This window comes from Brienomyrus brachyistius, chromosome 19, assembly GCF_023856365.1.
Source record: "Brienomyrus brachyistius isolate T26 chromosome 19, BBRACH_0.4, whole genome shotgun sequence".
Taxonomy (NCBI): domain Eukaryota; kingdom Metazoa; phylum Chordata; class Actinopteri; order Osteoglossiformes; family Mormyridae; genus Brienomyrus; species Brienomyrus brachyistius.
In genome coordinates, this window is record NC_064551.1 from 10618174 (window position 1) to 10631245 (window position 13072).

At 46.5% G+C, this 13072-nt stretch overlaps 1 protein-coding gene across 6 annotated transcripts in view; it reads right to left on the bottom strand.

Moving 5' to 3' along the window:
* LOC125714409 (serine/threonine-protein kinase MRCK alpha-like) overlaps nucleotides 1-13072 on the bottom strand; it is an 80600-nt gene that overhangs the window by 13230 nt on the left and 54298 nt on the right. For 3 of the 6 annotated variants that reach the window (XM_048984981.1, XM_048984976.1, XM_048984977.1), the window contains 14 exons: nucleotides 12800-13042; nucleotides 12390-12500; nucleotides 11994-12241; nucleotides 10987-11092; nucleotides 8072-8196; nucleotides 6416-6521; nucleotides 6167-6315; nucleotides 5853-5944; nucleotides 5678-5748; nucleotides 4430-4468; nucleotides 1611-1730; nucleotides 1009-1089; nucleotides 765-870; nucleotides 47-183 (listed from right to left, as the gene is read on the bottom strand). In XM_048984981.1, coding sequence (XP_048840938.1) covers nucleotides 47-183; nucleotides 765-870; nucleotides 1009-1089; nucleotides 1611-1730; nucleotides 4430-4468; nucleotides 5678-5748; nucleotides 5853-5944; nucleotides 6167-6315; nucleotides 6416-6521; nucleotides 8072-8196; nucleotides 10987-11092; nucleotides 11994-12241; nucleotides 12390-12500; nucleotides 12800-13042 — 1734 coding nt within the window. The remainder of the gene's footprint in view (nucleotides 1-46; nucleotides 184-764; nucleotides 871-1008; nucleotides 1090-1610; nucleotides 1731-4429; nucleotides 4469-5677; nucleotides 5749-5852; nucleotides 5945-6166; nucleotides 6316-6415; nucleotides 6522-8071; nucleotides 8197-10986; nucleotides 11093-11993; nucleotides 12242-12389; nucleotides 12501-12799; nucleotides 13043-13072) is intronic. The other 3 variants (XM_048984978.1, XM_048984979.1, XM_048984980.1) reach the window with 3 other exon arrangements.

Sequence of the window (13072 nt, forward strand, 5' to 3'; positions counted from 1 at the left end):
CATGTGACCTAGCTGGGAGTACTTAGCCGTGAATGACGCAACCCACCCGGACCAGCCCCTCATAGGCGGTGCCGATGCCCTTTTGCGGGTCGATGCCCAGCGGGCCCTTGGTCTGGTCCGCAGGGATGGGGCACACAGCAGGCGCCTTGTCCGCACAAGTCACATGGCATGAGAAGTTGCAAACTGCAGCAGGAGATGGACAGATGGCGATGGCCATGAGGAACGCGAACATAAACATCTCAGAGCGCAACGAGAGAACCCGACGGTCACTTTAAACTTACTTTCCGCTACCTAATTACGCTACAGAAAAACACTCAATATGGAAGAAAATTTAGACTGGAATCATATTAAGATATTTAAGCTGTGCAAAAGTTCTAGGCAGTCAAAGATAATGTTTAAAATTTTATTTGGGTTGTAATTGTAATTTGCACCTGAGTTTGAGAAGTCAATGAGATACCGATTAGCTATACGAGGTGTGCTAGTGATCGAAAAAAAAAAAATATGCCCATATTGGACGGTTGATTTCAGGAGAAGTTTTGATATGGTACTATTTTTACAGACATAATATCATAGTTTTACGCCAATGTGAAGATCATTTAAACATTTTTTTCTTTGACTTGACATGACTTTTACACAGTACTGTATGTCAACAGAAGTATTATGCAGAACCCTAGTGAGTTGAGCAGCTCAGGACGTGTCAGTAGATACACATCAGAGGAGCTGTACTAGGATGCATCAGGCCCTGGGGGTGGCGGCTCGCACACCTTCACAGGTGCAGCCCTGCCGGATCAGTCCCACCATCAGCGATGTGCACTGGTTGCATTTAGTGGGGACATTGAAGGACTTCACCACAAACTGGTGAGCTCTGGGCTGCGGAGACACAGGTGGGGAGAGAGGCGGTTAGAACCGGCACTGCCAAAACAAACCCCTCGTGTGATCTGTACCCCCTACCCCGACTCCCGCAAGCCCAGGGTGTTCAGGGTGTTATATGTGGCAAACGGGTCCCACCTTGGGCGTTACGGTGCCAGTACCACAGTAGGATGGTCTCGGAGTGGGCGTGTGCGTGGGCCAGGCGTGCGAGTCCGTCTGCTGGGTGTCAAAGGGGACGGATGCAAGTCACGGCCGGGCAAATGTCATTTATGATTTTAGCGGAGGAACTCAAGCTGCAACCATATACTGACTAATTCTAGGAGTGACTCTGCAGTATTAACATACGTAAAGAGAAATAAAGTTGTTCATAGTAATACCACAAAAAAAATGATATCTTAACGATTTTTGCCTCACTCCTTGAGAACGGTCGCCATTATCAGAGAGGCAATAGGGGTATGGATACACTTGGCTGATACTGGGGACCAGCACTTTACAGAAGCCCTTGGATACATAAAATGATAGAATTATATAAATGTAAGGGGGGCTGGGGGCAAGGAGACCTTCTGTCAGGGGGCCCCAGAATTTTGAGCTACGCCCCTATCAGTGAAGGTAATGAAGGTAAGTTTCCAGTCTTTCGACAAAACAGGCAACTCTTCTGGCCTCTGAAGGTGTTTGTGGCACCTCCTGGACATTCCAGCCCGTTCCACACGCTCACAGATTCCAGGCCGAACTCGGGCTACCTCGAGCGGCTCCACGTCACTGGCTGTGGAGGGCGACCTCGATCGCGAGATGAGGTGTGACTTGGCCTCTTCGTCGCGGGACGGAGTGTTGGACAAGGGGAAGTTGTCTACAGAATCCGTCTAAGAGAGACAAAAGGACGTGTTCAGGGAAGAACAGAAGGAATATGGACATTCGCGCGGTAGGAGGTGATGCTGGGGAGCCGCGAGGGAGGAGCAGAGAGCAGCAGGGAGCTCCACAGGAATGCAATGGGGGTATATAGTACAGTTCTCTCTGAAAGTATTTAAATGGTACAGCCAATTCTTTTGTCTTTGCTACACGTTGAAACTGTTCAGGCTCGAGATCAAAAGACGAATGAGACAGGAGGTTAGAATTTCACATTTCCTAATACTGACATCTGGATGTGGTACCACCGCATAGAACATAGCACCTTTGTGTTGGGAAGCAAAATTATTGAAACAGACTGACTTAAAGTAAATAAAAGTAAATAACCCTTAATATCTGGCTGCATATCCCTTGCCTGCAGTAACAGCATCAAGCCTAAGACTCACTGACACCAAAAAGTTGGTTTCTCCTTTTGCAAATGCTTTTTCAGGCTGCTGATGCAGATTCGTTCAGTTCTCATTTGTTCCAGGGGGTTTCTCCTTTAGGTCTCCTCAGCAGGAACATGCTCAGTTGAGTTAATGCCTGGTGATTGACCCTCTATGTTGGTTTACACTATATACTACAAATACAGTCTTCACAGGTGAAACCCAAAGCTAAAACCAAGCGCAGACATTTAGACCTATTTATTGGTTAAACAATCAGTATACAGGACACACCTGGGTAACACGAAACACCTGTCAGTCACAGGATCCAATACTTTTGCTCACCTAGAAATTGCATGGTCTGACACAAACAGTGCTTTACCACTTCTAGATGTAAATATAGGAAGATATATTCATCTCATCCTATACGCATCATTGATCTCAAATTGCAATATCTTCAGTGGAAAACAAATGAACTGTCCATGTCATTCCAATACATTCAGAGGGGACTGTATATTAGAAATCAAAATACCAATCCCTCCAAACTTTGTGAGTATCAATCAACCTGAAGTCAGAGGCACTGCAAGACGTACACATCCTTTAATACGAATGAAAGGATGAAAATCACCTATAAAAATAAACCTTACAACAAAGGATTGTGGGTAACAAATGTGATGGCTGTGCACAGAGTACCTTTTTAATTAAGATGTAGATATACAAAATTACCAGAAGGGCAGATTTTTATTTTTTTCCTTTGCGAAGTTTCACTGCATAAAGAAACGGTTTCTGGGGCAGCACGTATCACTAGCATGTCTCAGAGTACATTTCTGTAATCTGTACACAGCCACTGACATGACATAGTACTATTAACAATGAGAGCTATGCCTATTACTGCAGCTTTTCACATGTGGAGAGAGATCAGCATATCTCACCTTAAGTTTCCTATTAGGGTTTCAGTTTCTGAAATCAGAAGTTCATAACTTTCTCTGTATTTAAATTCTCCCTTGCTTTACTCAAGGTGGTGGTGGATTTACAGAAGAGAAGGTCACTTTTTCCATTGAAGGTTATTAAAAGTCTACCGGTGGTGTGAATATATAAATCTCAGAATTTGCTGTTAAATTAATAATGGATTGCAGACGTTTATAAATGACCTGAGTGTTTTACCACAGATGGTGGAAGGCTTTTGTTAATTATGGAAAAAATAAGAAAATAGTGAATGTGACAAGTGATTTATTTGAATAGGTACCTGGTATTTCACATGAATCTTTTATATATTTCTATATATATATAATTAAAAAAAAACATTAGGCCAACAGAACTAAAAAAAATATGTCCGCAAATTAGTGGATTTGGGCATCGCTATATCGACGCACACACACTGGGCCCAAGAATGATTCCAAATTATTATCGCCCCACATGCTCTAAAAGAGAAGGAATAAGGGCAAAGATGGACTGTGAAAGCGAGCATCTGTCCAGGTCAGACTGCTGTAGCTAAATAGGCCAGCGTGCAAATGCTGCTGACTGCTAACGCCTCTAAAATATCCCTGTCAGAAAAGGGTGGAAATGATATGGGAAAAGCAGCCATAATGGGACACAGTATCACGCATTGGCACCTAGACAAAAATAAAGAACAAATCACTGCTCAGAAGAGACCCCCGACTTTGTCCTCTGTTGGATAAGCCATTCATATTTTGCATTTCTATTGCGATTACATATCTTTCCCATGCAGATCAAAACACACTTTATGACATCATACTCCACACTGTTTCCAACAATGCAGACTGCAGGTTTTTTTTTTTTTTTTTTTACCAAATTTACAAGCAACAAGAGTGGATTAGAGGTAATACCTAATTTTAAGGCTGGAGGACCCTTAATAAGATTAAATAGCAGCCTGGCTACATGAATCACATCTGTGCAGCATGTATGACTGATTGCAGCAGGCTTGTGCAAACACCTTATTGCATGCCCTGTAATCTGGACCAACAGCTATGCTTTGGGAAAACTATAGTTAATCTCTGCATCCCCTGATTAAGGTCTTAACAGCCACACCTGCACATACTTCCTATTATTTACTTGTTCTGAAATAGTAAAACATCGCATTTGGAAACCGATTCAATCCACAGATTTGGGAATGCTTTGATAGCAGCACATAGTGATGGCATTTCCGTGTTTTCGGTCAGAAGCGAAACGATGCACGTCGTGCCTAAACATGCAGCACAGAAAGCCGAGGCAGCAGAAAAGCACCACTGAACGGCATGCAAAGAAAGGAAAGCTGCGACAAACTGGGGCCTTACGCGTCTGCCTTTGCTAGGAGGAATGCAGGCGGGAGAGCGCTTTAAAACAGAGAGAGAGGAAGAGAGAGACATAAGGGGTCTTCAGACAAAAGGAGCAGCACATCAGTGATACACCGGGGCACCACAATCGCAGCACGTAACAGCCAAGAAGGTAATCAGAGGACAATAAAGTCAGACACATTTGTTTTCTACAATCTGACTCCATCACAAATTCTCCTGTAGACATACGCATTTGGATATCAGGAATCCAGTGATTTCCAGGGACTGAACACACTAGTGACAAGGGACAAAGACCACATTTTCTACAAACACCAGTACAGACTCTCCTCTACTTACGAACAAGATGCATTCCGAACGGCTGTTCGTAACGTGAAATGTTCCTAAGTCGTTATTCAACGTCATTTTAAGGGTATACGCAAGTACAAAGAACTAGGATATGCTGGAAGTTCGCACGCTACGCTGCTGCGTCGCATAAGTAGCAGCCAGATGTCGTACGAGGCGGAATTGGCACGCGGAAGAAAAAGATGTCGCGGACAGGAAACGGGAGCCCAATGAACACAATTTGGACTTAAAGTCCTTTTTGTTCGTATGTCTGAAAGTTCGTAAGTTGAAAATTCGTAAGTTGAGGAGCGTCTGTACTCCCAGGGCTGGAGTAATGTTACGTTATAAAAACAGATCTAAAGGTTCTTAATTAGAATATATTAATTATAATCTACAGATATGTAATAGTCACAGAGAGCTTTAAACCAGTTCTCAGCACTATCAATTTCAGTATATCGCTTCCGAGAGAGAAAATTACACGTCGTTATTTGATCAATGAACCAAAGGCAGGTGAACACAATAACTGAATGAACAGTCAAAGGTTGGACTGGATCTAGACCAAAATGACAGCACTGAGTTCATGGTGTACGTTAAGCTATGGAGCCTGACGTCTAGCTAACACATTTACAGAGACTTACGTCATTCGAAAACCGATTTAGAGAGGAGGGTGAGGAGGATGAGTCCTGATGGATCAAAAATCAGTAATGAGGCGGAAAAGCAAAAAATAAAAATATTGATGGAGTCACATGGATAAAACGTTTATTTTAAATTGATGTGATTTATGAACAAATTCTGCAACTAGGAAACCCTAAATAATTTATCACTAAACCAATTTCCATTGGGCAAATAACTTTTTTCAGAGATTAGTAAATGTCACTAACTAACCTGAGTGCTAACTAGTACTCAAGAAGCTGTTTCAGTACTTACATCAAAGGTAGGAGAGGTAGGAGCATTTAGAAATGCCAGAAAGGAATTCTGGGAGTCTTGGTGCTTCACACCTAAAAAAGCCAGAAGATGGAAGGTCAAAGACCAGGCTCATGTTCACCTGATGGGACCCAAACCCCGACCTGGTACAGCACCATCTTCCCCACAAATTTCTCACCCTTCCCCACGCGTAGATCCTCAATCTCCTTCTTCAGTCTCTCAATCTCCACCACCAGATCCTGGTTCTTGTTCTCTGATTCCTGCAGCTTGCTGGATCAAGCAGAGTGTGAATTAAGTCACAGCAGTGTGTCCATTCAAAACCATTCACAGCGACAGGAAGACTTTGAGGCCTCCAGTCTATCTATACATCCATCCATCTACCAGAGCATCCAGTATGATCTGCTTTTCATACAAGACGTTTAGGAGTGGAAGTTAAGAGTTAAGAAAATGACATCAGTCTATCAGTATCAGAAGAAACAAAGAGGATTGTACCACTCGGTGGAGATGCTGGAGGCCTTGACTTTGTTGAGCTCATCCTGGATGCCCTGCTTGGCCCGGATCTCAGCATCTAGGGCTGACTGCAGCTCCAGGCGAGCGGACATGTCCAGCTTGGCAAATCGCCGCATCTTCCAGGGCATGTCCTGCAGGCCGAGGGCAGAGACGCACGCCGGGTGGTGACGGGACAGGAGTGGGAGTGAGGGACAGGAGAGTGCAAGGTGGGGAACAGCGGCAAGGACTCACTGTGGGTCTGGCCCCCAGGCTGGAGCTCCTCAAACCTTCCAGCTCCTCCGTCATCTTGGTGGCCAAAGCCTGCAGGTAGCCGCGGGCATCCTTCTCATCGCTCACCCTGCAAGGGCAGCGACACTCATCAGCGATGTTCACTCGGCCTGTCATCAGAAGGTCGCTGGTTCCAGTCCCGGCTTTGGCAGAATAGTCACATGTTCATTGGCCATTAACCCCCACAAATGCTCCAGATAAATGGTCTGACCCTGCACTCAGACCCCAAGTCACTGTCAGTTGTGTATGTGTATGTGTGACACAATGTCCCCATAACGTGATAAATATACGTTTTATTTCCCTTATGGGGGGGCGGTATGGTGGTGCAGTGGTTAGCACTGTTGCCTCACACCTCTGGGACCCAGGGTCGAGTCTGAAGGCTATTTGATGGGAAATGCAAGTTCTGACATTATTTCATTGGACGTCCTGGCTGAGACGCCATTTGATTGGCCTTCTGGCTCTGACCCTGTTTGATTGGGCCTTCTGGGTCTTCGATAGTTACACTAGCCTCAGTGGTCACAAATAATCTTGTCACAGCTAATGGCAAAAGATTTCATAACTTGAAGGAGTGAATACATATGTCAAATCAGTGTTCAATATCTACACAATTCAAGTCTCTTTCGGTATATCTATATGGATCATGTTTTTATATTTCAATAAATGTGTATGAATGTAAAATTTATCTTTCATTCCTTTTGTGATTTGTGACTCATTTTAGTAAGTACGCTTGCACTTAGTATTTAGTGTCTTAAGGTATTGTTCTTTGGAGTATTAAGTGTTAATGGATTACTCCTAGGGGTGGCATGGTGGTGCAGTGGTTAGCACTGTTGCCTCACACCTCTGGGACCCGGGTTCGAGTCTCCGCCTGGGTCACATGTGTGTGGAGTTTGCATGTTCTCCCCATGTCGTCGTGGGGTTTCCTCTGGGTACTCCGGTTTCCCCCCACAGTCCAAAAACATGCTGAGGCTAATTGGAGTCGCTAAATTGCCCATAGCTGTGAATGGTGTGTGAGTGTGCCCTGCTATGGGCTGGCCCCCCATCCTGGGTTGTTCCCTGCCTCATGCCCATTGCTTCCGGGATAGGCTCTGGACCCCCCGCGACCCAATAGGATAAGTGGTTTGGAAAATTGATGGATGGATGGATTTCCCTTATGGGGACTGGTTTCCTGATCCCCGTAAGGGAAAACTCTATTTTATAAAATCAGTGACTGCTATGAAAAAACTAAACATGCAAAAACTCTTGTATTTTGCTTGGTTACTTATGGTTATGGTTAGGGCAATGTGGGGGTTGAGGTTGTCATAGTTAGCGTTAGCATTTTTCCCATAGAAGTGAATGAGCGGGCCCCATAAGGATAGGTATACCCAACGTGTGTGTGTGTGTGTGTGTTTAAAAGGAGAGCAAGAGGGGATAGAAGCATTGCAATGTACCTGCACTCATACTTATGCAAGTGGCACATAAAGCTTCACTTCATTTTATTATTTCATACACAAGCAGAAAAAAAGATTTTGAGAGCAGTGACTCATGATCGGGAAACAATGGCCACTAGGGGGAGACAAAAAGCCAAAGTTTAACTGCCAGTTGAAACCGCACAGCTTGTGGCTACATCAGGCAGATACACACCACTGGATGATCTCTGTGATCTGGGCCTCCCAATGTGCCACGCTCTCCTTCCTGTCTGCCAGCTCCTTCATCTCCTCCTCCAGCTGCTTGTTACTGCTGCTGAGTTTCTCGAACATGGACGTGATCTAAGGACACAGAGTCAGAGAGTCACAGAGTCAGAGCTCTGCGATACATTTACAAACGGCAGCCTGTTAGAATTACCAGCAACCCCAGAATCTGTCACTGCAGTAAACTATGGCGATACAATAAACCAGAAACTATGGGACCCTTGACAGAAATTTTACGAGCTGGTTTCTATTTGCACGCTTTAGTTATTTGTCAAGAAAATAACCATAAACAAGTCACAGAACTACAAATATCAGAGGAGAAAGACGGTTATGATTCCAGCCCTTAGATCTTTAGTACAGACAAAGTTCCCAGTTCAATGCAATGTCACACCATGTCTCCATAAACTCGCACTGCGATATGGAACAACAGAGATGTCCACTGAGTAGGTGAATGAACTTTTAAAAGGCATATAGATTAAAGAAGATGTTACCATTCTTAGTACTGATTTTTCAATTTCACTGTCCCATATAATTATTTTCACAAGTGTATTAAGCTATTCGAAGCTGTCTTTCAGATGTTATAAAGCACACAGATTTAAGGAACAAAAAGCAACGCAAAAAATGTGACTGAAGATAACTGCAGATGACACTTTTTTGTTAAATATAATGCCAGGATCATTTATAATTAAAATCGTTAAAATGACGCTTTCTGTGACGTCTGTGCATGCTGTACATATGATGCCAGTTTCCACTTCTGCTTCCACAGATTAATGGAAACATGTGGCACAGATCATGTGCTATAAAAATGCCCATTTATTTTGTTTGCTTAAAGGGATGGGGTCACATTAAAGGCGAGGATTCTTTTCCATTATAAACAGCGGGCTGGGGGTGGGGCTCCCGCATGCTTGAGTGATCTGCCGCATGTATAATAAGATGCTAATATGGGGGGCTAAAGGGGAGCTTTAATTACATGGCCATGATGTATCAGATAATACTCTGGGAGAAATAAATCAAGCTGCAATGGGGCATCTAAGCGGGACACAGACACCCAGCAGGCAAAGGCAGATGCGCCGATTTCCTGTAGCCCACAAAAGGACCTCGACTGACCGGCTCGCAGTGACGGCGAACTGCCCTCGCCTTTTACCCAAACCCCCAAGTCGACAGAAGTAAATATGGCCCCCTTACAACTTTTCCATTCCACTAAAATATGAATTACTTTACTAAGTGATCTATAGCACCAAAGCATTCCTGCTTGGCTTTCTCCTACTGTGGAGTTTCACTCTTTTTACCGTGATTTATTTATTTTTGTCCCTAGTCATTTACCGTTACTTAAACTTTCAAGATTCTCAAGGGGGGGCGGGGGGGGGGAATAATGGTCGCTATGGCATTCGTGTCTATAAAGCATAACTTTCATATTAATGAAACTGGATATGACTTCAAAGCAGTAAACTATGCAATAAACTAACAGGAAAAGTTTTATAAGCCCCCCCACTCAGAAGGGATGCTCAATAGCGGACAGCCACAGGAACTGTTTTCCACATCAATGCAGAGAATGCCATGCTAGCTTCATACATCTCTGGGCCAGGATGCCAGCCGGCCCAGCGGCTGCTTTGCTTAAGGGGACAGCGTCTTGTAACAGGGCCGGGGGGGGGTGGGATCTCCTTTCCATCGCGTGTCAAAAGCGGGGGCTGTTTGAGGAGCTCGGCACGCTTTGGGATATTGGCATCGCGATATCGCTGCTTTCTGACAGTCCGCTGGGCCATGAGCGTCAATAAGCAGAGCCGGATGGAGGCCGGGATTAGCTAAACACAGCTACACGACACAGCAGAACGCAGGGCTCCAGATGACGAGCCTCCCGCTTTCCTGCTACAGCCCAACGCGATAAGGCGCCCGATAAATCTTACTGTAACTCCGTTCTACACTTAACAGAATAATCGGTCAATATAACCCTACCCAAGGCTAAACAAAGATGAGAAAATTGAGACCAAGGGGGTCTTGCCTTGGTTTTACTGTGGGTTTAGTAGGCACTGTCATTTTCACACTCTTCAAAGCCAAGCACAGCTGAACCAAGATATTTTGTGACGGGCATTGCCTTAGACAGCCGATTTCAGTCATAACTCAGTTTCGGTAAAATACGTAATTACTGTGCTCTTCATTTGCATGAGACAATAACAATGAGAGGGGAAAAAACAAGCTGTCTTGCTGGATATGTGAAACCTCCCACAGAGACTTTTCTCAGGAGCTTCCACCCTCCTTCTCTCACTTTTACCCCGTCTTCCAAGGTCAACAGTCCCCCATCCCAGACAACCATTCCACTGGCGTGCATAGCAGACCACAGCTGGGTCTGCCAGCGCTATTTTACAGGCTGCCAAAATGGGAGGGGTGGGTTTGATAGCAGCGGGAGAACAGAGACATGCGGCGGTTAAGACGGCACACCCTCGCCGACAGGCTTAAACCGCTTTGAAGCCTGGATGCCGTGGCGGCTTGTAACACCAACACCTGCCTCCCTACTTTGATATCACAAGTTGTGATTTCTTCTACGGCCTCTGGGGGGCGACAGAGCGGGGAGCAGCAGCAACAAACAGCTCCCTGACACTTCATACGTTACAGCAAGGGCCCAGAGACGCCATACGGCCGTGGTAGGCGCTGCCGGGCTGCTCTGAGAAGAGGCGTGAGAGCGCCCCCTAGGGATTCCACAGAAATCCCCTCATTGCCACTGTATTACATCAATTGGAAAGCCCTGCTGGATGACCCCCCTGCGACCCTGGTAATGGATAAACGGTGAACACTGGGAAGAACCCTTTCACAACGGGGAGCCATCTGTCCGGCACGTGAATGGGGGGGGGGGGGGAGGGGGCGGAGCCTCACCTTGTCCAGCTCGCTGGACAGCTTCACGTTCTCCTCACCCAGCAGAGTCTTCTCCCTCTCATACTTCTGCTTGTACTCGGTCTCAAACTCCTCCCGCTCGCTCTGACTGTGGGGGGAAGGTGATCACGAGACCTGACGTCCAACATTTCCTCATATTCCAAAACAAAGCGCACCCGTATTTGGTGAAATTAAGGAGAGTACTTCTGATTTCCTATGATGTCATGATGGATACCCATATTTCCCATAAGGCCATTCTGCCATCCCACATCAACATTGCTAATTACTCTAGGTGAGTAACAACAGCTTATCCTGATCAGGATGACGGGAATGACCTACTCAACTGAGATTTAAATGTGTATGTAAGCTGTACAACTGATACTTTCAACTAGGTTGTAATATATTCTTAGATTTCTCTTACATGCCATCCTGTTCCCTTAATCTTCACAGGCAACAGGCAAACATAAAAACCAATATAAAAGACACATCACCTGAAGGAAACAGGATTATGTGGAGTCTCTAGCTAAACATCTGAAATCGTTCTCTGACCTTCACGGTCTCATAATAACAAGTTGCGAATCACCAACACTCACTCAAAGACCGTGGGATTTCTCGCTGGCCTTTTGAGGAAAGGCTTCAGTCTCTACAGAAACGCTATTAATACCCAGAGGCTCACTTGAAAGGGCACAGAACCGTCCATCGCATTTGGAAACGATTCCTCTCATGTGGCAGCCTGTGAGGTGGCGAACGTCATGGAAATGCACGGAACGCGGTGAGACTGGTGTGGCAGGGAGCGCAGCGCCGACACCAGCCCGACATGCAAATGCTATCATTATATTCGCCGAATGTTTCCCTGCAGATTTGACAGAAAGCTCGAATGCACTCTGCAAGTGTGGAGTCTGCATGTTCTCTTCCTGGTATATGGGTTTGCTCCCACAGACCAAAGTTCTGGGATAGGCGGTAGGATGGATGCATGGATGATGTCTGGCCCCCCACTCCCACACACTCACCTCTCACGCCGTGTCTTCTCCAGCTTGTCCTTGAGAACCAGCACCTCCTTCTTGAGGGCCAGATGCTGGGCCTCGGCATCACGCAGCTCCTTCTTCAGGGCTTTGAGCTCGTTGGTGTGCAGCAGCTCACGCCGGGACAGCTCCTCCTCGTAGAAGACGGTCTTCTTCTCCAGCTCGGTCCGCAGCCGGCTCAGCTCCTGGTGTTGCTCTGAGGCCCCCACGCCCGCCGGACGGCCCGCCTGCTTCTGCTGAACCCAAGTTGTAAGACGCGACATCCCTGTCAATCATAACCGTCTGGTCTAACCCTAGATGTGTCAGCTGTCTGTAATAGATACGTCCCCCGGGCTGAGCACAGGTCTGCCCCCTAGTGGTGAACACAGGTCTATGCCACCTCACCTTGAGCCCCTCCAGCTCATCCTCCAGCTGCCTGCTATGCTGCTCGCTGTGCTCCCTCAGTTTCCTCTCCTTCTGGGCCTCAGCCTCCCGCTCCTCAGCCTGTATCTCCAGCTGGGTGAGACACACGTGCGTGTCAGAGTCCTTGCATGGTTATGCCGGCACATGAAGCGAGAGTGAGACAGACAGGGGAGGCGGTCCGAGGAGATGGGGCAATGGATGAGGGCAAGCGTGCCAAGTGGTCCAATCGCAGACGGATACCAGGTGGCCAGGGACGTTTGCGAATGAACAGAACACAACTGAGGGCCATGAGGCTCAAAGGCTGAAATGTGACACCACCATGGAGCGGAAAGACTGATGGAAGAGGCTGGCAGAGAAACACATGTCCACAGAAGCCCGGGCGCTTCCCTCACCTCCTTCTTGACCTTCTCGACCTTGCGGACCTCCAGGCGTAACGCCTCCACCTTCTGGGACATGGCCTGCACCTCCTCCTCCTTGTCCCACAGTTGGCGAGTGAGGCGCTGCTTGTGTGAGCGCAGGTCGGTCACCTGCTCGCTCATCTCTGAGAACTCCTGCATGGCCAGCTTCTTCTGGCTGTGCGCCTCCTTCAGCTCCTTGGTCTGGGAGCGGAGCTTCTCGTTGGAATCCAACAGTTCCTGAAGGAACCGAACCATGGATACAGACAG